Source organism: Pseudochaenichthys georgianus, chromosome 11 (genome assembly GCF_902827115.2).
Source record: "Pseudochaenichthys georgianus chromosome 11, fPseGeo1.2, whole genome shotgun sequence".
In the NCBI taxonomy this organism is placed as follows: Eukaryota; Metazoa; Chordata; class Actinopteri; order Perciformes; family Channichthyidae; genus Pseudochaenichthys; species Pseudochaenichthys georgianus.
In genome coordinates, this window is record NC_047513.1 from 25261800 (window position 1) to 25285801 (window position 24002).

The 24002-nt window shown below is 41.4% G+C and overlaps 1 protein-coding gene across 1 annotated transcript; it reads right to left on the reverse strand.

Moving 5' to 3' along the window:
* Positions 1–550: 550 nt before the first annotated feature.
* On the reverse strand, positions 551–18332 carry mfsd2ab (MFSD2 lysolipid transporter A, lysophospholipid b). The gene is made up of 14 exons (XM_034094416.2): positions 18058–18332; positions 15108–15233; positions 13271–13395; positions 7310–7433; positions 6487–6565; positions 6211–6386; positions 6001–6091; positions 5378–5496; positions 4657–4740; positions 3689–3772; positions 3392–3504; positions 3162–3305; positions 2663–2839; positions 551–2416 (listed from the first exon to the last, which is right to left on the reverse strand). Exons 1-14 carry the CDS (start codon positions 18145–18147, stop codon positions 2362–2364), a joined length of 1587 nt encoding a protein of 528 aa, XP_033950307.1. The 5' UTR covers positions 18148–18332; the 3' UTR covers positions 551–2361.
* Positions 18333–24002: the final 5670 nt, after the last annotated feature.

The window sequence follows — 24002 nt, forward strand, 5'->3', positions numbered from 1 at the left end:
AATATACATAGCTGCTTCGAAATAAGAACAACATGAATAGGTAATTGTTTCATTAACTAACTATCTGCCACTAAGTGCACCATTCCATAAAATAGGGACAACCCCAGGCACTAGATGGCAGCAGTTTACCATGAGTTAGACTCAATGTGTAAATTGTACTGGAGCTGCTGTATGTCAAAGTGCAAATGAAGGGCATTTAGCCTGTGTAATTATCCAAAAGGTTTGCTGATAATATCTCCACATAATGCCTGGTTTGATTGATATAGTTGCCTATCAAAGCAGATAGGTTCATTGGTATGTATTTGTTGTTTTTGATAATTATTTCTGTTATATAACTGCTCCAAGAACGGTTTCTGATGTTTTTTTGATAGCGTGTATAAGAAGCTGCTAAATAATAAATCATCAAAGACTGATACCATTATCTCATCAGTAGGCATTGGGTGATTGCCAATCATCCACATGATGTGTGTGTGATATAGGAAAACAGGTATTACAATGTCTGTTTTCTTTAATTGGCTTTTGTAGTTGCTTCAAGTAAAGAAATGTAAACTTGTTCACAGTACACTTATCAATTAGTATTTATTAACAATTACTTTTTAAAATCTCAACATCTTTTTCTTAAATAACTACATTAAAGTGTACAGATTTCATTTCACAGCCACAAATATCAAAGATATTAACAGGTTTACATACAATATATACATATGCACAGGAGACATGTTCACAAGGCTTCAGTGTGTCCCTGGAGGGTTAACGCTCACACATTTGGCTACAGCCTCAAGAGTCATGAGGGGCGTCCACCGAAAGAAAACACTGACAAAATAAAACAGTTTACACAATGTACAATTATCACAGAGTTAGTGGGTTGGCATGTACAGTATCCTCCAGAGTTAGACGAAACCTCTAAGAAAAAACAAACACTCACAAAAAACTCAAGTGAATGAAATATGAACATTTTCACATCGGCATCCCAGTTGTCAGAAACAACATGTCAATGATGTAACCGTATGTATAACATATGACACTTTATGTACACATTTTCCATATCAACAGATATGAAATATGTCAATCCACACTCTCACTGGGATTGAGATGATCACAAAGGTTGTTCCTTCAATAAACACACACATATACAGAGAAATGCACAAACGACTTTACTGCCCCATCTTCCATTTTTCATAACTATGTGCTTCCCTTTTTGAATGCATTTGGAGCAAAGGTAGTAGTGACGGCAACATGCATTAAAAGGCGTGTTAATGTTTAAAAAATGAGCTTCCACCCCATTTTCCACATTTTGAAACTTCAAATGCAGGTGGAACCTCAGAGGGCTTAAATATATTTAAATACTGCAAGAAACATGACTTTCCAGCTAGCATGAATTCAAAAACAGTAAAATCAAAGCTAATATAAATATTTAAATAGAAATATAACTATGTCAGTACCGGCACTAATCGCCGTGCCGCTCATTGAGGAAATTAAAGAGTTAGGAGAAGAAAAGGCTTTTCCTGTCTTCAGTATTATATAAATAAGATATGTCAGTAATGTAGTTGCTAACTAAACTATTTTACTTTTGTAGTGGTTTCATTTGGTGGGGAGCTAAAACAATATCAAAGCTGTTTCCGTTCCACCACTAATATCACATTATAATGGCTTCTTTAAAAAAAAAAAAGCAAGTTGGATGGGAATGCGATGGAAAAATGGTTGGACTGCTTCCAGTAAACTCTGAGGATTAGTTATGAAATTACACACTTAAAGACGTCCAAAACACCAAATCAATGGCACAAGAGCAAGTGGCTGAGGGACAGTTTTGCATTTTTAACCCCAAAACAAGGTTGGTATTAAGGCGTAATCACTGTTTCTCACATCTCAGGTTTTCTGTACCGCAGTGCTCAAGGTCTTCAATGCTCAATGTGTTCTATGCACAAGGATGGAAACTGTCCATCTATAGCGAGTAGCACCAGTATAAAAAGGGCAGCAGTTTCATAACGTCTTCCATCACATTTCATACTTTTGTGCAATTTCAACTGAGAACAAGGCCAACCTTTAAAAAGAAAAAAGGGATTTTCCACAGTACTCAAAAGTAGTTATACAAAAAGTAAGGCTTTTGAGGTCTGACAGAACAAAAGAAGATAGAGAGAATCTCATGCAGCGGAAAAGTCACAAATGTGTAGGATGTTTGCTTTAGGCTTCAGCGCTCCTGAAGCTATGACACTTTCTGAGTCAATAAACGTTTTTTCAGACTTGGAACAGCAGCAGTGTGATTGGACAAGGCAGTGTCTGTATGATCCGACAGGTCCATGGCAGTTGGTCCCGCCCAGTGCAAAATGCCAGTCGATCACCCGATTGGTCTCTTAAAATGTTCTAGATCATGTTGGCCAGCTCTGTTGATTCCGTTTCTGAATCTGCTTCGTTGTCCCTGCAAGAGAAGAAAACGTGTCGTCAGTTTTAGAACACACACACACACACACACACACACACACACACACACACACACACACACACACACACACACACACACACACACACACACACACACACACACACACACACACACACACACACACACACACACACACACACACACACACACACACACACACACACACACACACACACACACACACACACACACCACACACACACTTTCAGTTCACAGCCTTACCTCAGTTCTTGCAGCAGTTTGCGGTTGCCCTGCCTCTTCTCCTCTGTGATAGGATAAAAGTATAATATCGTCAGGCCGATTAGGATGAGAACTATGGGGGCGGCTGAGACCAGCACTTTCAACGTTACATGCACTGCCTCTGGTTGAGTGCAGCCTCGACTGATGTAGCCTGCGAAACTAAAACAGAAAAAACATTATTCAATTAAAACAGAAAAACTCTCCATGTTATGCAATGCAGTAGTATGGTAGTGAGAGGGAAAGATTCCCATCAAATGTCTGATCAAAGGCCGTCACTTCTGTAAAGTCAGTCATGAGGTGCGTGCACTACAGACTTACTGTACTTAATCAAATGAAAGCAGAAGGAATGACTTGCTTTGATGTGGGATAAAGGGTGCCTTTTGGCTAAGCCTCCGAAAGGCTTTTTTTAAAAACCTAATGAAACGCCTACAAGAATTGAATAACTTATAGACAATAGAGCTATGTGTGTAGAAACACTTACTCTAAACTGAGTGTGGAGACGCCGAGGGAGACTCCAGATGCGAACTTGGTGAAGAAGACATAGAAGGAGTAAAAGAGAGCTTCGTGGCCGGTGGAGTCGGGGTTCTGCACTTGGAAATCGTCGACAACATCGGGCAGCATAGACCTGAAAGATATACAAAATTAGTGTCACAGTTATAGACGAGAAAACGTAAAAAAAGTGCCTGAAAAAGGACTCAAAAAGGGTCTTACCAGGGCAGCAGGAAGGCTGCAGCCACTCCCACCCCGGCAGCAAAGGAGACGATGTACGTGACGATCAGGTTACTCTTAACACACACCACCAGGATCATGAAGGGGACCACAGCCTGGAAAACACAGGAACACATTAACTAAAGCACACAGATCTGCTGAGATGTACTTCCTCAACAGGTCTCATAATGAAACCAGAGCTGTTTTCACTGCAATTGCTATAATATGAGCTAACTCCTGTCAATCTCACAGGCTTCAAATGACTTAGAAGTGATGTTTGGATGCGGTTGTGGGACTTACCAAGGTGCCAACGTAAACCGCCGTCTTTTTCCCAAAGCGGGTCAGGAACCACTGCCAGAATGGGATGGCCAGAGTAGCGGAAAGCTGAGGGGAGAAAAAAAACATTCAAAGCCAGGTTAACCAGATGTTTTTGCTCTGACACACACTCTAGTAAATTCCACAGAAAGCCAGACAAGTTACTAAAATGATTTTTGTAGAAAAAATAAGGGAAGTCCCTCCGAGCCAAAAAAAGCAATAATAAAAACATTAGCTGCATTTTTAGTAAGCTTTAGCTTCCGTTTGGTTTCGACATGACATGAGCGCAGTGAAGCACATTGGACCTCTCCTACCTGCCAAACACAACAGTGAAGGTGGAAGACAATATGCTTTCGACGGCTCTTCCCAAAACACATTTGAGCTCAAATGTGATGCAAACCACCACAGGGGTCATGCTCTGACTCTCCAGGGGGCTCGCTTGGATCAGTTTGGCCTCTGACCCCTCTGTGTTTGACTAAGGTTAAGAGAAGACAGTGGTGCAACAGTATTTCCCCCCACTTTTTTTAAGGTTGAACCGATAGATGGACCACACAAACAGGCATGTGGTTTTCATGTTGCCAATAACAGTAAACCTTTGTGTATAATTTCCTTCCCTTTTGCAAATATTTTATCACATCAGAAGAATGTGTGCATAAACACAGGCTCCCTGACTGTCTGTGGGAAGGGGATGGCATTCAGGCTGAGAGAGGACACTTATCTTGGAAACGGGCAGTCAGCAGACACTGCTTTCTCCTGCCTTGTAATTGAAGACATTTTATGTGTTGCCCCGGGGAGGAAAGCTTTTGTGTTCACTCTGAAGCTAATGGCTTAACTTATTCCACGCAAATGGGGCTGCTACAGGTTTCATGTGCTGAGGTAAATGCGGTCATTGCCATGGGAACAGTGCACCCATCTGTCTGAAGGTCTGAAAATGTGTGTGTTTGTGAACTCACCATGATGACCAGCAGTATATTCTGGAAGTCGTTTCTGAAGCCCAGTGTGGAGCTGCAGAACAGGGCGAAGTTTCCCTCCAGGAGCTGTGGGGCGAACAGCACACACTCAGACAAATTGTACAGTCTAAACACGCACACACACACACACACCACGGCCACCAGGCGCCACATAAACTCTGACTGGGAGCAAAATACAGCTTAAGACTGCCGACATTTAACATTAGAAGAGCCAGTCAGCCAACAAAACTATAAATATATGTGTACATTTAATTCTAAATAAAGGATTGTGCTGCAGCATAGATGCCCCGGCCTCTTCTTAGGACTTCATAAAAATCACACCAGGATCATTTTAATCACATATTTCAATGATAATGAGACTAATAATGCAAAAATGACCTTTCCAGCAAATATCGTGAATCATTTAGCAATTGCAATATCAGTCAAAAATAATAGCACTTAAATCTCAGAGTTATTATTATTACATTATTATTATTATTACATGTTACTTATTAGACGCTTTTATCCAAAGCGACTTACATACTCAATACTGTGGACAATCCCCACAGGAGCAATTTGGGGTGAAGTGTCTTGCCCAGGGACACAACGACATGCTGGCTGCAGTGGGGTTTGAACCTGTCACCCCCTGATCCCAACACCAAGGCTCTATCCACTGCGCCACACGCCTCCCTCTTAAATTGTGTTTGTGTGTTTATATACGCACCATGAAAGCGAGAGAGGTAAAGAGGAAGACCATGATGAGTTTGACGTAGGGTCCGTGTCCCATCACCAGCCTGATCCCCTGGAAGAAACCCATGGGCTCTGACCGGGGACGACAAGAATCTGGAGAGAGGAGAAACAGGAAAGAGTGAGCAAAGATGCAAAATGACATCCACATGAATACAATCTTGTATTTCTTCTACCATGGTTTTTCAGTTCACTTGGCATGAGGAGCGACCTTTCCTTGCTCTATTAGATTTCTATTTGCCACGTCACTGGTCAGGAGGCTACCAATTAGAAAGCCCTCACAGCCATCAGGCCATAATCGTAGCTAAACTGTGCTTCCCTATTGGACTAGAGTGAAAAAACAGCTAAGCCACTTTAAAGACACAACTTTTGGGCATGTAATCTGGAGGTTGAACCTAATCCGAGGATCAGACAACCATAAACTCAGTCTCGCTTTGTTAGACAAGAATTAACAGTTCAAAATTCAAACCACATATTTGATTGGTCTGCTCTAATTGTTTAGTTTTTCCTCATTTGGCTTTCAATGCAAGTCAAAATAAGGCTATTAAACACCAATGGCATCCAAATCAAAGGATGGGATTTAAGGGATTAACGCCTTACCTTTTTGTTCTTTTACACCGCAGAAAAGGACGATGGCGCAGAGGACGTAGATGATGCTGATGATACCGGAAGAAATCATATAGGCCGTTTTCTGTGAGGACAGAACAAGAGAAGAAAACTTAGCATTCGTGTCCCAAATTTGACTTGAGTTGTTCTTGTCGAAAAGGCTATCATTACCCCTCACTGTCAAGCATTTTTAAGTTTGCTTACCGTTTGATCCAGGGAAATGACAGGCTCGGAGCTATTGTGTCCGGCTAGCAGAGAGTAGTTGCTCAGATTGGCCAGGATGTCCCCGGGGCCCGGGAGGCAGGGGGCGTTGGCCATGCCCACGATCTGCCCCTGGATGGCTGTGCCCACCACAGTGCCCAGGACCTCCACAGTCATCCCTGATAGGAGGAAAACATGCGGGATGTTTAGTCTTGGAGGAGGCGAGAGAGGAGAATAACCGTTTTTTAAAATACATTTTATTGTGACTCTGAAACTCACTGTATGCGGTGGCTGAGTCTCTTTCTTTCTGCTCTGAGCTGATGAACATGGTGAGGGCAGAGTACGGCACATGGAAGCACTGGTTAGGAAAGAAAAGAGACGCGAGGTGAGAAAAAGAAATGGAGCTTTCATTTTTGGTCATGCATTTTAGGGAAGATGAGGGGAGTATGTGTTCACGTTTTTGGAAAATGTGTGTAATTGCATTCTTATAAAAATCCAGATGAGAAGATTGATACAAAACTCAGAAGTGGGTCGGCACCATTTTCTAACTATTTCGATATTCGGTAAATCCTTCAAGTGACTTTTCATGCAGAAATGACATAAAACGCGGTTTTAGCCACTTAAATAATGGCAATTGGAAGCTTTTCTATGTTTTATATCGTACATTAAATAGAGAAAACAATCAGCACAGTAATTGATCATTTAAACACAGATATAGCTAAGATGGCGCCGCAGATGGCTGCTTCGGTGTTTTGGTGTGCTCTGTTTTGTCTTGTTCTGTGCGTTAATTCAGTGTTTACATCAAGATTTTTTGTTTTATATTAGATTTCTTGCATGCACCATGACATCAAGTCAAATTCCTCGTATGTGTGAACCTACCTTGCAATAAACCTGTTTCTGATTCTGATTCTACAACTTTAGGATATGCTAACCACATGTATGGACATTGATACTTTTAGGAAACATTGCTGCACTTTGCAATGAATTTCATAGTAGGGGTATAGGGGTAACTGTAAAAGTGTGGATATTACACTATCTTGGGATCACAATACGTTATAGACAAAGTATTAGTCACTGGGAGTGTCTGCGTTTTGGTACTCACAGTTTGAAGGGACTGGAAGATGCAGTAGAACACAAGGTACCAGATGACTTTTCCATTCTCAAAGGGAGGAACATACCAAATGAGGAAATAGGAAATCACAGCCAGAGGGGTCGAGAACAGGATCCTTCATGTGGAGAGAGAGGAGGGTAGGGGAGAGGGACGAGACAAAAACATCAGTGGTGATCGTGATTCTACTCGAGCGTGAAACTCTCTCCCTCTGTAAACAATTACCAGCCTTTAAGAAAAGAGGGGAACCTCGTTACGCAACAAACTGGTCATTCAGTTACGCCTGGCTTTCATTCAGTGCCAAACCTTCCCTCACATAGCACTGTTGGGTGTTTCACGGTGATTATCACTAATAGAGACAGTGTTTATTTGTAGTGACGTCTGTGGAACAGGTTGAGCTTATGGGATCATGTAGGACGGGAATGCTGCTCATCAAAACCCAAACATACTTAGGTCTCTTGATATTCAAATAACTGATCATCTTGGGTTACGCAATGCAGTGCGATGAGGCAAAGTCTACGTATGTGGAATATGTACGAATAAGTCATTTTAGTTTGTAAACACATCCTTGCCATCCTTTACTCCTCCCCCCCTGGCCTTGATATCTTGTGATTGAAGTCATTTTATCTGGAAAAAAGCTTGGATGGAATTCCATTCAGTCACTTCCTCGCCTCCGTTTACAACTTCCTATGGTCAGATGGAGACTCTCCAATCAGAAGTGATACAGCGAGGTCAGCCACACCTCTGATGGGAAATAAGAGACTGGATTGGAGTCTGTGGAAAAGGAAGCAACACGACACGGGCATCCTGCTTGACGTCTTTTCTGGGAAATCTCTTTAACATCAGGAAGTCACAAGTGAATGGAACAAAGGAAATAGCCTGCAGTACTTGTACAAATGACGTAAATTCTCGACATGTCTTATACTTCAGTGTTTCCCATACATTGATCCCGCCACAATTAAATATCGTCCGCCACATCTCATAAAAAAAAATATATTTTTTTTTTACATTTTTTTTTTTTTGGTGGTCTAATTGATATTGAGGTGGGCTGATGATCGGAGGGTTGCGAGTTCAAATCCCGCCAAGAACACCACTACTAGTGTGCCCTTGAGTAAGGCACTTAGCCCTCAGTTACTCCAGGGAGAATGTCCCTGTAATTGGTCATTGTAAATCGCTTTGGAATAAGGCGTCTGCTAAATTCCTAAATTGTCAATTATATTTTTGGGAGAATAAACCCCACAGATCCTCAACTCTGGTGTGTCTCACTCATAAACAACGCAACAAGAACGTTGTCTACAATAGCCATGAACTTGCATGTATTTTTCTTATTTGAGGGGGGGGTGGATGCGTGGGCCACCCAAATAGGTTAAGGGGCCTTTGGCTTTTCTTGCCCGGGGGGGCCCCACCAATAGAATCAAATTCTATGGGAAACACTAATTATTCATACCGCTTTATAGTTAAATTTGTATTGGCTGCTAGTAGACAATTCAATTACTGTTACACAAATCTTCTACATATTTAATTTTTAAATACCGTTACTGTACTTATTGTTGTTGACCTAGACGAGTACTTTTGTCAATTGTGTAATTTTTATCTTTAATATTTGTATGCATGCTTATTACTTTATATTTTGCCAATTTTCTTTTGCTGTAAGAATGTTAACTTCCCCCTCTGTTGGGCTAATAAACTAAATTCTGATTCTGATTTCCGATCTAAATTCTCTGCAACAAAGCAGCATTTAAAGTCACTGCTAATCAAATTAAAGCCAAACTTTGATAATTGCCTAATAGAGTAATGTCTAATGTCATGAAGAGTGGCATACAGCAGAGTCCCCAGAGCATGTAATGTGATTAACTGTACACTCATGTGAAGGCACTGTGGGAGTGAGCACGAGTGGTGTGCAAGTGATGGCAGATATATTTTATCAGGAGATGACGCTGCGTTCAGGAATTCTGTTTTTATTTGAATATCCTCTGTGCGATACAGCACAGACCAAATCAGGCATGGTGCTTGATTTGGAAACACCTCTGCTTGAATTCCTTAGCTTTATTCCCACAACATGGATAAAACAAGCTATAATCCAAAACATAAAAGACTGAATCGTATCCCTTTGTAAACTGCTCTCAAAACAGCATGGAAGGTTAAACCAAGTCTTGCAGTGTGCAGTGACACAGTACGCCATGTAAAGTGTCATGACACCCCTCCTGGAATCATATTTAAATGTCCTCTTAAATAGCTGTGTTGACTATGGAGGGGGATTTCTTCTGTTAATATAGAAGGTGACAGCTATTAGTCAGGACACCCTTTAATGTGATTTTTTTTTTTTTTTATAAATGGTACTGACAATAATTGTTTCTTTTGGCAGCCATCATTAGGCTGGTTGGGGGACTGAACAGCTGTGAAAATGAAAATCAAGGCAATGTTCTGATTTTCAAGCCTTGACTTCATGTTTTTATTTCTCTCATAGCTTAAAGAGATACTTACAAAGCATGCTTCTGTCCAATCTAATCATTAAATCAAGGTAGGTTAAAACACCCACTTCCTAACCATCAACAGACATGAATTTGTTCAAGTTACGCAATACAAACTCTGGATGCATGACAGCCAATGCAACAATAAATAAATGTAAACGCATATTAGGGACATGTCTGTATTTCTGTAGCTGCCTCACGACACACTCTGCAGCTTGAACTCTGATAAACTCTTGAATTCCTCCGTCAGTCTTTAAAAAATTCCTACCAGAACACTGAAGGCTGAAAGCTGAGACCTCATTGGCTCACACATGTGGTGTGTTTGGTTTGACCAATGAGGAGACAGCCTGACTGCTCCACCCTCCCCCCACACGCAGCTTTTCACATGGAGCTGCAATTTTGCTTCTTCTTCCCTGATCGCAGCCGCCGCACCCCTCTCCTGACATCTTTACGACGACGGGCACGTTCAACAGTCGACGGGCACGTTCAACAGTCTATGGTTCAACCACATCACGTTCAGCTCTCTCATCTTGCACATACAATACCACCCCCACCCCCCACACACACAACCACACCCCATCTCTAGCAACGAATGGATGAGATGCTCAAGCAGCATGACCCACTTCTGAGACTCAGACATGAGCATTTTGATGTTGGCTGGAAATCTAAATAATGATATCCTGGTCTCCCCCCTCCTCCACATTAATTCAATTATGCTCAATTTAACGGATATGTATTTATGACGTCTATCCAAAGCTCTGCTATTCTTGCTAAAGTAATTTCAGGTGTACATCTATGTGTTTCTTATCCGTCAACGTGTATAAATAAAATGATCCCAGTGGGGTCATTTTTTATAATAGATTTTAATAATATGAAATTCACTAACACTGTAGTCTTCAGAGGGCTGACTATTTGTTGTAAAACTTCCATCTCAACTTGCAGAACAAGAAGCTATTTCGATCAAACAAACATATCTATGTGCCATTTCTTGTATTTGTGACCACGGAGAGATATTGTGAAACATCAGTTAGACTGCTAACCAACAGCTGGACAGGATGATCATTCCTTCGTATTCTAAAATGAATGAGGGAGGTGTTCCCAATGCATTCACACCAAAGGGAACATTAACCCACGAGACCTTTAATGATCTCCAATTGTGCTCTCCTTACACACCGTTCACACACTCTATAACCAACTGGGGAGATCATGTTTGTAATCAAGCAGTGCAGGGAGTAAATATGCTGGTCTCACACTCATGTCCCCGTGGTGCTCAATATTAGCTGCCAGAGATGGGAAGTAACTAAGTACGTAAAAGTTTGATAACTTGAGTATTTCTCTTTTATATTTCTACTTAACTACATTTAAAAAGGAAAATAATGTAAACTACATTTATCAAACAGCTTTAGCTAATTCATCTCTGAAAATTCAACTAGTGGACTAACTCTAAGTCACAAAAGAGTCAAATTATTTAAATATGTTTTAGTCTATCAGAACTGTGTGTGTCTACAACAGTAAAATTCTACTTGACGCAACAAGAATATCTAGGAATGTCACATATAGAAATATAATTCTAAACACACATAAAGGCAATTTTTCTGCACTTAATACTTTTCATACCTCAAATACATTTTGCTTTTGTACTTTTACTTCAGTAAGAATTTCAATGCAGGACTTTTACTTAAGTAAAGCATCTGTATACTTCCTCTACCGCTGTTAGCTGCCAAAGCTTGTCTTGTACCCAGTCTTGTTGAAATGTCCCCTTTACCCTGGTCCCACTCCGGAGGTACTACATGTCCCGAAATATCCAAAGGGACAGCAGCTCCAACTTATCTGGCGTGTTGACAGAGGGTTTCTGTAACCAGCAGCTACCACTGACACCTGGCACCATACTTCTCTTACATAACTGTGTGCATTTAACCATTCATACACAAGGGGCTGCAGTTTATCTGATCACAGTTTAACAGTTCGTCCGATATCCAGAAACAGACCGATAACTAAATGAGATGAACCCATAGAGTGCTCAGGAATTGAGGGGCGGGGGAGGGGATATAGCAGCTGAAAAGGGACGGCAACCTTTCTGTAAAAAAAGGCTTGAAGCCCACTAAGCCCCCCACACGCTCAGCTGCGCTGCCACACAGATATAAGGCAACATTTGACATTAGTTTTACTCGTCACAAGGGGATTTCCCATAAGGAGGGGAAACTCAAAACATAAGGGGAAATTCAAAAATAAAAGTCCAATTTCACGGACATCACGGCCCCTCGTGCAAATCATGCTTTATTTTGTTCCCATCTATTTACAATCGGCAAACAGTACCAGCTACCTCTTTAAATATTATAAGGTTACTTTAAAATATATACACTGCTACTTCTTTTAACTATGGTGTCCTTATGTGCTATTTTTTTTTTTACGTATTGTGTTTTTTATTATTAATAACGTGTGCATACTTAAGTACATACGTGTTATTTTTAATGTGTAAGTCTATTCTCTTTATGTTATCTACACTTTACTTCTGCTGTCGTAATAATGTGAATTTCCCTGCTGACGGTCAATTTGAACATATAAATGTACTATTAAAAAAAAAATGTGCTTTGTATTTTCAGTATCATGTGTCTTTAGGGGAGTACTTTCTAGAAAATGAATGTGTGCCTGCGGTAAGAGGCAGAGCCAGTAACAGGCAGGAGTTATATTTGTCAATGTCATACCAAAAGACTAAACTGTGGGAAATGTGCAAGACTAGCTCCGGCAGGAACCCTATATTTGCTTGGTTGAAAATAAATAACCTCAGTGCTCTTGGTTTTAGTGGCCAGCCATAAAAAGTTCAAATAAAATCACTGCTCGCTGGCAGCAGCTGTGTGTGTATGCATTATTGTATAACCATGTGAGTAGCAGCAGTTGTGTGTGTGTGTGGGAGGGGGAAATGAGGAAGCAGCAGCAATAATTGCCGCCACATGACCCATGAGTAACCCCTCCTGGAAATGACGCGGCTGATTCAAAAACACTCAAAAAGATCCGCCCCCAAATACTGACACGTGTAAAAACTTCCACTCTCTGCTCTGACTCACCCCCAGCATCCCATTAGCCATTTCTGCGTTATCTCAATGACGCATTCCTGGGAAATGATCAACAGCGTTATAAACATAGTCTGGCTCAAGTGGAAAGTTGCAGTGGGAGGAGGATGACCCAGAGAAAATGACCTACATTACATTGCATTTAGCTGATGCTTTTATCCAAAGCGACTTACAATAAGTGCGTTCGACCAACAAAATACAAACTTGAAGAAAACAGAATCATATAAGTACATCAGGTTTCATAGAGCCAAAACTGTTCAAGTGCTACTCAACTGGCTTTAGATAAGCCAGTCCTTTATTAGTATATAAGTGCTCTGTTAATAATTCTATCGCTCGAAGTGGAGTCGAAAGAGATGAGTTTTCAGTCAGTTTTCAGTCTTCTTAAATGCTGTATAATGTGAATGTAGACCTACCAGGGCAGCATGCGTCCGAAGCGCGTCCACGGGCTTCTGGAGACCAGGAAGCCCACCGTGGGGTCTGTGACTGCATCCCATGCTCGGCCCGCGAACAAGATAATGGAGGCCTGGAAGGGATCGAGCTGTAAGAAGGGAAAGAAAGGGTTAGTGCAAGATGCAAACGTACAAAAATGTCATAAAGTTGGTCATTTTTTAAATTACAGGTTCCGACACATTAACGTTTTTAATGCTTCTCGTAGATACATCTAAAATCAACATGAAAGGAGGAAAACAACCTCAGTTACGTATGGAAAGAAATAATTTTTCCCTACTTTTATCGTAACATAAAACTGTTCTTCAAGTCTTTGCTGACTAGCATAACAAATAAATCTTTAAATTGTTTTTTTTAAAGACACAGGAGATATGGGGTGTTCTTTATGTTAAGGAAAAAAGACAGGGATTATACAAAAGTATGTTTTCTTTTTGCTTATTTATTGTTCGTTGTTTTCTTCACCATTGTTGGGTCACCAGAAATAAGATTGAACTGTTAACTGAAAGGATTAAAAAATACTATCTGACCGAAAAAAACAAAAACATTTTAAGATTCTTTAAAGATTCTTTTTAACAAATAACCAACAAGTTATTTTAAATAAATAAATCTAATGTCTTCAAAGCATTTTTATGGGAACTTTGGGTTCACATTCAATAAATTGCTAACCATCAACCATACGTTGTGCACGTACGACGTCCACACTGGAGACACTACATGTCACAAGCAGCCGACACCCTGTGGTTGTTTAGGGGAACCGTTAGGCTTTCTGATGAGCAGTCAGCAGCGAGGCCTGACAACATGACATTACAGTGAGTGGTGTTTAGTAATAAGTCAGTAATCACTTAGTCGGATAGAATCAGTGAAGGTGCCACACGGCAGCTCGGCCCGTCTGCTGTTCATTCATCTTGAATGCTCGACTCCTGACTGTACGATCGGCGCCATGCTGTGTCACCCAATAGACTTTTAATCAACAATCTCAGTCGCGAGACAAAGCAAAACCCTGGGAAGCAGTCGACTTACGCTATGCTGGCCTTAACCATCAGATTAGTGTCAGAGCCCATTACAGCGAACACTCCTCGTCGCCTTAGATATCTCAACTGTCTTTTGCCTTCTTCTCTTACCAAAGTACTGATAGATACACATTTTTGTATGCAAAACCTTAAAAGTAGAAAACGAAGTAGTTCGTCTGGATGAGTTTCTTTAAGATTGTGACTCTTAAAAAGGCAGTTGGTAATTTCAAGCTATTTCATCTAAATACTGCACTTCTGATAACTGGTTTTTGCTTTGTTCTCTTACCAAAGTAATAATAATAGATACCCGTTTAAGTAAATCTTGAAAGTGGAAAAGTAGTTTGTCTGAATAGATTTTCTTTAAGAATGTGACTCTTAACCATCAGATTAATGTCAGAGCACATTAAAGCTCTACCATCGTTCCCCGCCTCAACCTTTTTCAGCCCCCGTAAGCCCCCTTTGATACAGTGGAGCCACACCATGGAGTCAATAATGGAAACTTTTTCCACCTCTTCATTTCAGGACAATCGCTCCCTTTGTTGGTGGGCTTTGGCAGCACAATGTCCTGCATGTGATCATTTGAGGCCAAAGGAAAGAGCATGTAAACTCCTTGTCACCAAGTCTGTAAATGTCACCACTGGGGTAGAGGAAGGACTGTATTGCATGTACAGTATGTACCCTCTCCCAGTGAGGTGTTTCTTGAGGACACGGGGGGCTATATTTAAGTCTGTGTTAGGAAAGTGACACTGAATGTCTGGACAGGTGTTATCATGGGGTTTTGATCTCAACTCACCTGAGCTACGTCCAGGAGATAGATCTGCAGGAAGAACCCCAAGGCACATCCTGTGATCTGGTAAGGAGCTCCGCCGACGGCATAGCAGATCTTGTTGCAGACTGACAATCGGTTCCTGTTCTCCTTCTGGAAAAAAAGACAGAAAAAAACTGTTAATCAAGGAAAATAACACTAAACGTGGAACCAGATCAAGACAAAGAAATAAGACATCCGTTCAACTACTTAGAAGATAATGCCTAACAAACCACATCCTCTAGGGTTGTTACTCATTCAACATTAATGTACTTTTGGATAAAGTGTCGTAAAGGTTAAGAGTTAGCAGCTGTCTGTGAACCTTTTCAGGCCAAGCAGGGACTAGCCCTTGTAATTATAGCAGGGTGTTGATTCTGCAGAGTCGACATTGCCAGCAGTTCAACAGGGTGACGGCAATACAGCTGCGCATAGATATACTCCCAACAGGCTGATAAATAGGGAACTTTATCAATATCTCCAATCTTCAGTGTCTCCTAATCTTGGAAAAAAATGCCATGCTTTATAAAAAGGACTGGGGCTCTCAATTCTATAGTCTAATTAGCAGTTTAGCTGGCAGCTTCCATGTAGCGTGTTTGGCAGAAGTCAGGGATAGCCACTGGGAAACAAGTAACCCTTGGTTTTCTAACAACAAGTGCTCATTATTCTCCATTGTCTCCACTGTATATGTCCTAATCTACCCAACAGACAGACTCTTAACAACCCATCTAATAGAAACACAAATCTCTGCAGATTAGTGCCAGGGCATGACGGCATCATGGTGTCGCACTCAGAAAACCAGGGTGATAACATCTTGGCACAAGCATGACCTTGCCTGCCAGTTTGACCAGTGGTCTGACCACTCGTGCCCACAGAGGGAGAACAACACACCCTCCTCCCTGACCAATCAAAATGTTGTTGCTCTTTTCAGGTGGTTTCATCACTGGTGAGGAAGAGGAGAAATAAAGCCTTTGAAACATGTTTCAAAGAGCATGGAAATTACCTTAACCGCTGGCCTAGTTAATAGTGTATGTCACTGATATGCATGAGAAAGAAACAGACCTCATCTAAGATCAGACCACAACACAAAACATCCCTGTGAATGAATGAGTCAGCCTATGTCTTGTTGATACACCTAACCCGGCCTTTGTTTAGGTGACAAACAGCTCTCTGCATGGCAGCATCAAAAATAGAAGTAATTATTAAAAATTTAGCGACAGACAGCACACAAAGGCTGGCTTGTTGATAACACAACAGTAACTACCTGTTGATTTAGGCAATATATATTCATTTTGGTGAGTTGTGGGGTAGGCCTATTGAGGATCAAGGTTTACCCACCATATGATGCCAATGTCCCCCGAAACCAAATGTGAATGATGAATGTGGACATATTTGACTGTCACTATGTGGGAGTAAAACGTATTCCTGTTGCCATACATAATTCTCCTACACCTGTTCTACCAGTGTCCATATCATAACAATGCTGCCACTCCTAGATTTAAAATTACATTGCAGTGAGTGTTCGTATTTTGTCATGCAATAATGTGACTCTTCACATGGCTTTGAAGAAGTCCACTTAAAAACACTCCTCTCTGCGTTACACATCCGAATTAAATCAGTAACAGAGTCTTCTTAACACCATAGACTTTATATATTCTCTATAGTCTCTAGTGAGGTCTCAACAGTTGTCAGTAAACCCCACATGCCTCCTATTACTCTCTACTACTTGTGTTATCAGTGCTACCAGTAATGATATGTTATCACTGCAGTGCAGACACGTTAAAGACACATCCTAAATAGACGGTATTTTCTGATTAATGTTGGACAACATATTGTACTGGAAATAACGGAATAGCCAAAAACGTGAGGATGAGATTTTAGGAAATGCTCCTCTGCCTGCTCTCTGTCTGACACGTCGCCTTGGTGTTTGTGCTCGCTGCTGCATTCAAAGCAGTCGGAGATATCGTTGGTATGCCCCAAATGCACACCAAAATCTATTTAACTCATGTTCTACATCAACCTCGGAACCCTTAATGAATATTATGGTGAATACAAATAACTACAGACAGCGTTAAAAGGAGATCGCTGACATAATTTCCATTACAAACAGTAGATACGTATGCAAATTATCTACTCCGCATTTCTCTACGACAATGCAAACCATTGTGTTACACTATTACTGAGAAAGAAAAATATGTTTGTTTCACTTGTTTTGGTATAATTTACACTTACTGCATGATGTTAGAGGTGTGGTTCTTTCTAGATATTAAGGGGCTACAGAGGAGCCCCTGAACGCAGCACTGCCATTTAAATGAATATGCAGCATGTAGCCTGATATAGCTCATATTTGACTAACCCTACAAGGTTTTTTTGTGAGAGACACAGTCCCAGCAGTAGTGCATATGTTAATGCAACGGACATTAATTCAAATGCATTAAAGAGACCGTTATGATAGGGATTTAAATTAAGCTCTATGTGACTGTGGTAAAGGAGTCCATCGAAAACCTCTCTCTACAGTCTTAAAATAAATTAAATGTACTATACTTAACCATCCAAAGCTTTGGTTTATATAATTTAAACGATTGGATGAATGTCTCTTAACGTTCAGAGGAGGCTTGGTGGATTTATTGACTGAACATTAACAATATTCAGTTTTACATTCGTTTCGATGATAATATTAATTAACTATGTAAATTAGTCACATTTATGAGAAATATTGTGCAACTCCAGTGGCAGTGTGGTTGATTATATCACTATGAGCAACGCGCCTATTTAACGTTTCTCCATTGAAATGTCACTTCACCGGTACGCTCAATTCATTCAAATCTTCAACACGCAATCCCCTAAAACCTCACTTCCTCATCATCTCCTGTTGCCTCTTATCGATTTAAAGACCAGAAAAATGGCAAAAAGATCACTCTGAATGAATAAAACAACTCACCTTTGATGAGAGCTTGATACCATCCGAGTTGTCAGGTTTATTCAATAAACTGGCGTTTGAGTATTGTTCACTCCCTTCTCCTTTTGCCATAGCAGTAAACGCACTTTTCTTCAATTGGGAAAAATGAATTGAAGAAATATGAAACCGGTCTTTCGAAAATATTTGAGGATAAGGAAACGCGTCCTGATGTATCGTCGTGGTCTAATCTCTGGTTGAAAGTGGGGAGGCAGAAGGGAGACGTAGTCATTTTAGAGCAGAGAGGCCCCGCCCCTCCCCTTCACCCCATATTTAACCCCGCCCCCTGGAGGCGGAGCTCAGTCAGGCGGTGTGTCCGGGTGTGACGGATCCTGCTTTTAATACATCATCATCATAATCATTATCATCATCATCATCTTCTTCATACAGTGGTGGAAGAAGTACTCACATTATATACTATATCCAGTGGTGGAAGAAGTACTCACATTACATACAGAGGTGGAAGAAGTACTCACATTATATACAGAGGTGGGAGAAGTACTCACAAATTGTGAGTACTTCTCCCACCTCTGTATATAATGTGAGTCACAATATATACAGAGGTGGAAGGAGTACTCACATTATATACAGAGGTGGAAGGAGTACTCACATTATATACAGAGGTGGAAGGAGTACTCACATTATATACAGAGTTGGAAGGAGTACTCACATTATATACAGAGGTGGAAGGAGTACTCACATTATATACAGAGGTGGAAGGAGTACTCACATTATATACAGAGTTGGAAGGAGTACTCACATTATATACAGAGGTGGAAGGAGTACTCACATTATATACAGAGGGCGAAGAAATACCAATAGTAAGAAATGGCCAATTTTGTCCACACCACATTTTGTTCGGAGGTAGGGGGTGTCCCATAGACTGTATATATAAAGGGGTGTCCCCTTTAGGCTGGCAAGGACACAACATCTCTCAAAACAGGAAACCTCAAAAAGATTATAAAGGAAATGAAAACATAAAAAGTCCTGCACCTTTGTTTCTTTCTTAAAGCAGCAAACATAAATCTGTGTCTCCATTTACAAAACAAAATAGCAAATTGTATTTATTGTTTTTGTTATCTTTTTATTTTTGTAACAACTCAATTCTTTTTTGTTTTGTTTTAGTAAAACCTTTTTTTCATATTAAATATCAGTATATATGATTTTTTTCAAGTTAGATTTTATGATTGTATTATGTATTATATTCTTTTATTTTTATTCTTTTTTTATTCTTTTATTATTGGTATTATATTGTATTTACTTTGATTGATTGATTGATTTGATTGATTGACCCAAGAGGTTAACTAGAAATCTATAATATTTTCATTTTCTTATAAATACATTAAAAACTGTATCAGATTGAATATGTTCCATAAAATCTTTTACATATATCTTATAATATTAGAAATAGTGCAAAGTCTGAACTGACAGATAAGAATACAAAAATCTAATGAGTTTCTAAATAATATATTGCAGATTATCAGAATGTCACCAACATTTCCAATTTCCAATGTGATACTATTAAGAGATGTAATATCATCTACGTGTACACACTTCTTTGGCACGAATTGTGTGTTCTTGTTTTTGTTTGTGTTAGTGTGTTAGTGCTATCTCTGAGACACTCATGCTCTGGTATAACCTCAATGAAGGCGGTTCAAAGTGACCGTTTTAACACATTTTCATTACGGACACACATATAGCCTGGCTGCTAAATGGGAGCATTGCACAAAATTCCTCTTGTGCGGCAGGTGGGAATTTGTTCGCTGCCTCAGGGTCTCTAAAAACTCTCTGACTCTCACGCCTGTATTTTCTCGGCGTCTTCTGTTTTTGATGCATATGTTCCCAGTTTAGCTGAGAACGCATATACAGTAGCCTACAGACATGCAGTATGCACACATCACCACTAGTCTGAATACTCACCTTTGTGTCCGCTCGGGACCTCTGGGCTGCAGGAGACCTATAGATATTTACTTATGGGTAGCCTATGCATGGACTCAGTCTTTACTTCTGTACACACATTTCAACTGGCCTCACTAGGTAGACGCACACACACACCTGCCGCCCATAGATCAAACACACATTCACAATGCAGCTTTATCTCTGGCTGAGTTAGCACCGATTTGTTTACACCTACACCTCTTAAAGGGACTCTCCAAATTGTATTATTAAACTTTTAATGGTTGAACCCTGAACTTGCCAACTGTACAGTCAAGTCCAGACTAGATGCACCCATGATGTCTAATGGACAAATCAATGTGGGCAAACATGCCGCAGATTAGATAAGACAGTATTTCTTGGCTGAAGTTGTGCTGGTGGATTTAGGTTCAGTGGCAGTTTTACTGGTGAATACGTGTTGGATACAGATGCCCCAATAAAGAGTGTAATACATAGTAAAACCATTTTGACTAGATTCAAGAATATAACCGGTGCATGGTGTAAAAGAAACATGTTCTGACAATCGTCTGCTCACCTTTGAGCTTATTTCAATCTAATTATAAAATGTTTTTTGTAATGCTTCTGATGCAAGACATTATAAAAGTTACTGGTCTGTCTCAAAGCTGTTGCAAAGTGTGCATGTTGAAATACTTCTATCTGCCAAGGAAGGACATTTTGACAAATGCCAAAGACAAAATTGGAAGACTTATGGACAAAGGTTGATGTTAAAAGAAAGTCACAGATTGTGTAATGATGACACAAAATTGCAGATATCTTACAGCAACTAAAACTTAATGTGTACAAACAAATGAAAAGTGACTGACTTAGTGACGTTTTTTTTGTATCATGAATGTGGATAAATACTGTATTTTAACAATACGGTATTCTGTTTTTTCACATTTTTTATTTTTTAATCTGTTCGAAATAAAGATTGAAATGAAATGAAATGAAAAAAGTTCAACCCACTTTTCTCTGAGTGTAAATTCAAAAGAAAGAAACTGTTTATGACCTTTCGTTTTACAAAACAAAGTTCAATTCATGACAAAGAAACAAGCCTTTGCTCAGTTCTATACACCCTACAGCTTGACTTGGTCTAATGCGGGACGGTGGTGGCGAAGTCGATAGGGACTTGGCTTGGCAACTGGAAGGTCACCAGTTCAATTGCCGGCAAGACCAAGTGCTACCGAGGTGTCCCTGAGCAAGGCACTGCTCCCCGGGCGCTGTTCAAAAGCCCACTGCTCCTAACACTAGGATGGGTCAAATGCAGAGAAACAATTTCCCCACTGGGATTAATAAAGTATATCCAATCCAATGTGGCTAATGGTGATGAATGGTATCTAATCTTAAATATATATTGACTAATAAAGGATTATCCTGAATCACATGATAATAATGCCTTTCTTGTTTTTCTCTTACAAAATGAGAAGTTGAATTTATTCGCAGTTGATCCAACTTTATATGATAATGCTTCATAGAATTACTGAGTCACTGACCTTATGTCTCTTGTTCTACTGTAACACTAGTGTATCTCTCTTATACCTCATTCACACCAACGGTGTTTCAGGGCCGGTTCGGAGCTGGAGCTTGAAAAGCACCGAGTTTTCCTCTTCACACCGCAGTGGAGCAGCCTCTTAGCTCCGGAATCCGGTTCGTTTCAAGCACCACATACTTCACGCTTACGTCGAGGCGGGGGCAGGGGCAGGGGCGGGATCAACTCCAGAACAACAACAAAAAGCCGGCGTTGTATCCAGCTTGTACACAACGATGGAGAAACTTAACAAGCAGCAGCGGTCAACTGAAGAGACCTACTACCTACTGGGAATCTGGTCTTTCGAAGAGGTGCAGAGGAAGCTGGAGCACAATCAGCCATTGTTGTTGTTGTTGTCGGTGTCAGCTGTGAGGGGTTTCCGCGCGGTTTGGCTTTATGAAGCAGGCACGTAAACAGTTACGTCATGACGCAAACGATGACGCAATGACACAGCACCAGTCGGACTCTGGGCAGTGTGAAAAGAGCCGGAGCTAAACCGAAGAACCGGTTCTGAACCTGAAAAGCTCTAGCACGGAGATTGAACCGGAGTTGCGTTGGTCTGAATGAGGTATCAGATACCTTTAGATACATATTGCTGGGGTGGAACAGATATCACTGAGCCAGATCACTGACTTGGTTGTGTTGCTTGTTGAGGAAAGAAAAAAAAGTAATTAGAAATCCTTCATTTAGTCCCGCAGCGAGGAAATTCACAGTCTAACAAAAAGAAAAAAGAGAAGACTTAGCAATTAAATATAGATGCAAGCTCAAGTTAAAAAAGATTATAAAATAAAGAAATAAGCAGCAGCATTTAAAAAACGTAAGTCAAAGTCACCTTTAATGTACATTTTTCTGTGTGTTTATACAGACAGAGATCTAAATAACGTTCCCAACAATCCAAGTAAGTGAACAAAAGGTGTTTAAAGGGGTCTGTAATAATCTCAACTCTTGCCCTGTAATTGTCACCCTGCCTTCACACATTTCGCACATTTTGAGCCTTTGATTGAGCTTCTATATCGTATAACGGCCCGTCCACACAGCGGCGTGCGTTGACGCTTCCCCATTCACTTTGAATGGGGTGACGTCACTTTTAGCCGAAATGCATCGTGGGAAGCGACGTGGAGCGTAGCTGGCGTGGCTCGCTGCAAAAGTTGAGCAATGTTCAACTTTTGACGCCTCGGTGAGGCGTCAGCCAATCGAATCATATGCCAGTAGAAGCTCTAGCCAATCAAACCGCTGCTTGTGTGTCAGGGGCGGGAGATTCATGTGATTGGTTGTTGGTCGAGTTTCAGACACGCCCGCCGGCAAGCGTCAGCGCACGCCGCTGTGTGGATGGGCCGTAAGGCTTCGCCCTCTAAGGCTATCGCTATTGGGTAATCCCCACTGCACGTGTGCAGCACTGACAGACTTATTCCACGCCCACCTATGACGTGGGCCCCACCTCCAGGCTCACTTCCATATAAATAGGAAGTAGGCCTTACAATCCACTCCTACTTTTCTTCAGCACTCCGTTGCAGAAGCATTGACAGGAAAAACAAGTTCTTTTAAGAGCTACTTACTAAAAGAGCAAACATTCCTGGTTCCCCTGGGCCCATCCTCCCTCTCCTCCGGACAGGGGAAACAGGGTGGGGGCCCAGTGTCAACCCGACATATGAGTTACGACCGGAGCTCACGGTGTGAGTTTTGCCGGGGATTAGAGCACGCAAACGCGGGTCTCACTCCCCAGGTGTCGTGCACTCATTGTGTCCATCTCCCTCGGGCCCACAGGCAGTGGAGAGCGGACGCTCTCGCTGCTGCGGCCGAGGATGATTGGCTAGTCCAGGAGTTCTTACTCTGTGGACCAAGCCCTTTATTTATTGGATCCGAGTGGCGGGCAAGCGACTCCTTCCCCTCCATTCACGGATCACCATGTGGTTCCCCCGCCCTGTCTCCCTCTCCTCCGGCGGGGGAGACGGGGCTGCCGGGCTGACGACGGGTCAACGGGTCCCTCTATCCGCCATCTCGGCTCTGCCGTCGATAGGCGGTATTCTTCAGGAACTCCCGGAGATCATCGGAAAGGCAGCCGCCTAATGAGATCTCCCGGTTCAGGAGAGCTCTCCTCCGGATGACATAAAGCTGCATAAGCGGCTGCCTCACAGCCTGTCGGTTGTTAGGCAGCAAGGCTTACGGCTCAAACCAGCTGTCTTTAAAACCTGTCGGTTAATTAGACAGCCCGTGCCTCCTATACACACTGCCGCTCATTCCTTAAGCAGGTTTGAGCGTGAACCTCAATGTCCGTTTTACGAGTTTTCTCCTAAACGGCGACATGAGGAGAGCCGCTGTGTAATACAGCGTGTTGAGGTGCATAAGCCAGCTGTTTGTTACCTGTACGGTTAACAGACAGCGGGGCTCGCCGTTTGAGCCGGCTGTAACGGCCCGTCTACACTACAGCGTCGAAAGCTCCAAGCAGCTCCAAGCTGCCCATTCACTT